At 35.0% G+C, this 3,382-nt stretch overlaps 1 protein-coding gene across 1 annotated transcript in view; it reads left to right on the forward strand.

The window, feature by feature from the left end:
- The window catches only part of LOC106457769 (cysteine-rich protein 1-like), a 10,292-nt gene that overhangs the window by 4,875 nt on the left and 2,035 nt on the right, over positions 1–3,382 (forward strand). Inside the window, exons 2-3 of the mRNA XM_013917216.2 lie at positions 331–425; positions 1,981–2,038. Of these exons, the coding sequence (XP_013772670.1) occupies positions 331–425; positions 1,981–2,038 (153 nt within the window). The remainder of the gene's footprint in view (positions 1–330; positions 426–1,980; positions 2,039–3,382) is intronic.

Consider the following 3,382-nt stretch of genomic DNA (forward strand, 5'->3'; position numbering starts at 1 on the left):
ACTCAAGTGTGAAAAAATTACGAATTCGAAATGCAAATACCTGATGATTTTCCAATAACATAGAAGAATAATTTTACATATGTAGTATTTTTTTTTAAATCCTGCGAGCGCCCATGACTACAAGTTATTGGTCCAAGCATAAGACAATCCTTTCTGCTCTATAAATACATCAAAATGTCACAATCAGTGTGGAGAGTTTAGATCGAATATATTCACAGACCTTCAGAAAACTAAATGAAAATATATTTATCTATTTTTTCTGATATATTTAAAAACTCCAGTCACGTGTTTATACTTTTTGAAATACTGATGTTTGACTATTTTTCTAAGCTGAAAAGGTGACGTCCACAGGTAAAGACTGGCACCGGACATGTTTGAAATGTGAAAAATGTAACAAGACCTTGACTCCAGGATCACATGCTGAGGTTCGTAGTAAAATTATTATTTTTTATTTCTAGGTGCTTCCTGCCTTATAAAGATAAGAGTTTGTTGACTTTCAGAAACGAAATTACTGGAAAGTGAATATATTAAATAGTAACTCTTGGTGATATGAATAATGACTAATAACTGGTTACATGTATATATACATAGGATTGAGTTTGTTATATTAGCCATCAGTGGCACAGCGGTATGTCTGCGGACTTACAACGCTAGAATCCGGGTTTCGATACCCGTGATGGGCAGAGCACAGATAGCCCATTGTTTAGCTTTGTGTTTCATTACAAACAAACAACTGTTATATTAAAACAACTTTGGAGCCTTACAACGTCGTTACAGTCCCTGTCGCCACGTCCGGTCATGCTCTATCTGACGACTTTGCACATTAACAATAGCACTTCAGCGTAGTTTCCATTACGAAATGCTCCGTCCTAAAACTGTCACGGTAGAAGCACATCGTTCCTCCCTGCTTGCTTTCCATAATCCATCTAGTATACAAGTATGATGGTTTTCCAAAGCCAGTTTCGACAGCTCGATCGCACAGAAATATGTAAATGCTGCGTCCATTGACTCGACTGGTGTACTTTTTTATGGAATAGCATAAATACCCATTTTATTCTTCAGTTGCTTGAGGTATGCGATGGTCGAACATAGAGTACAATTGCAAGTTATATCTTGGTGAATCCATGCCCTGTTAGCCTAGTTTATAGAAAGAGATAATTCTTGATTATGTTGCATGCTGTTGCTTAGGGTAGATTTTGCCACTGAGCTACCACTTGCCACAGAACTAAATCAGTATCAAAACCAAGTCTCCTGGTGGCTTGACGGTAAGCGTATGAGTTTATAATGCTAAAATGCGGGTTTAAGTACCCGTGATGGGCTTAACAACAAATAAACAATCGAAATCACATTTGAGCAAAAATAAAAATGAAATACTCAGATGAGCTGACGGAGTAAAATTTATTATAAAAAAACAAAAACATTTCTATTTCAGTTATTATTACGAAAGTTTAAATCCGTTATGGGTAGTTTGTTTACTGTCCCCTGCTGAGACAGTGGTAAGTCTACGGCTTTACAACGCTAAAATCAGCGGTTCGATTCGCTTCGGTGGACACAGCAGATAGTCCAATGTGGCTTTGCTATAAGAAAAACACACGCTCTGTTTATTTATTAGTTACTACCTTTATTCTCGTCCCAACCATCAATTATTTTTAAATCGCATACACTACTTCGTTGTGTTTAAGCCAATACTTATACCAATTTTATTTTTAACACATATGTGTCACGAACCGTATGATTGATTTTCTTTCGAGCATTTAGAATAAGCTAATTTATATTATTTTTTAATCTAGCGAACGAATGACTTAGAATCTCAGGCAATAATAGTTTTTCTTTATATGTTGTGTCAACTAAAATATTTAGACTGATGTTGTTTTACTTACATATTTCATCGATACGCAGGGTATTATTGTTTAGTGCTTTCATGTATTTAAACATTTAATTAATTGTTTTCAATTGTTTATTTTTTGTTATATTCTACAGCATGAAGGCAAGCCTTATTGCAACAATCCTTGTTACGGCGCCCTCTTTGGGCCAGGAGGTAATGTTTTATTTTAATGGTTGGAGACGGCTTGAACGGGTAATGAAGAAAAACTTTAATATAAGTTTAACATAACAGCAAATGTACAACCAAGGTTTTGTCATCATCGAATTTGAATGTTTTATTTTGTTTTTTTAATAATAGAAGTAGGGAATAATGATTTTAGGTTTAAAAACTTTGTGAAACATGAAACGGGAGATAAAAATTAGGTGTCAATCTCTGTATTGAACCCCCTCTCCTTAATAACTATAATGCAATGTAAAATATTTAGACGTTATTATATGTAAAGAAAGAGAGACGCCTAATACAGTAACGTAACTCATGGGTGGGGAAGATACGCCTTCATCTGTCTTACTCCGGTGGGTAAGCGGTAAATTTATGGACCTAGAACGCTAAAATCCGGGGTTCGGTTTCCTGCGATGGACGGAACGCAAACATCCCAATGTGTAGCTTTGCGCTAAAAAAAATGACAGGCTAACAAACAGTCCCCGCGGCCCTAAGAAACATAGTTTTAATTTTGAAATTTAAAATATAGTGCAAAACTGTGTGACGGTCCCGCGTTATGTCGACCTCAGGATTTTCATACACGCTGAACTCACCGTTTCCCTTACAGCTTTCAAGTCTGTAGCTCCAACATAAATATTTCGTACTTTGTGTCCTGTGTTCAAGAACTTTGCTTTTCATGTTGTCTTTGTTATGTGACAAGAGTGAACTGATTTATTTTATATTTTTATTATGATTTTTATATATAGTCCTTTACTTACCACTAATAACCTAAAATACGTCAGGTTATTAGTTGTGCATAAATGGATATACATCAAAACCAAAGAGGCGCATTGAATTGCACCATTATATGAAGTTTATTTTGTTTCTCTGATGAGCCGTGAATTCGGCGAAACTAGTCTGCTGCAACGGAAGTAGCGAGTTAATGAATACATTATGCCTCTGTGTCATCTTTTCTTCACTGAAATTCACGTTTTGGTGAGGAAAAGAAGTTAACAAATTACTTTCAATCTAATCAACCTTTTAATAACAAGCAACAAGGAAAGCAACCACGGTCACTTTTAACTCGAAGAACTTGTTTATGACTGGTAAATTTAATTAAATAAACTAGACCACCCCTGACCCGTTGTATCACCCACTATTCAGAGGTTATGAAGAATTCAAGCTAATTTCAATATTGCACCGAAATGAAGGTTTATTTTGAGATAATTTAATTAAATATTTTAATCAGTTCGTGTTATTCATAATTCAAGAAAATATATTTGATTGTTGATCGGGAGTAAAAGGAAAGACCATTTCATTTTTCAAAAAAGTGAAGTCAGAGTTTTCAGGTATTGTGAC

This window comes from Limulus polyphemus, unplaced genomic scaffold, assembly GCF_000517525.1.
Source record: "Limulus polyphemus unplaced genomic scaffold, Limulus_polyphemus-2.1.2 Scaffold18, whole genome shotgun sequence".
Classification (NCBI taxonomy): domain Eukaryota; kingdom Metazoa; phylum Arthropoda; class Merostomata; order Xiphosura; family Limulidae; genus Limulus; species Limulus polyphemus.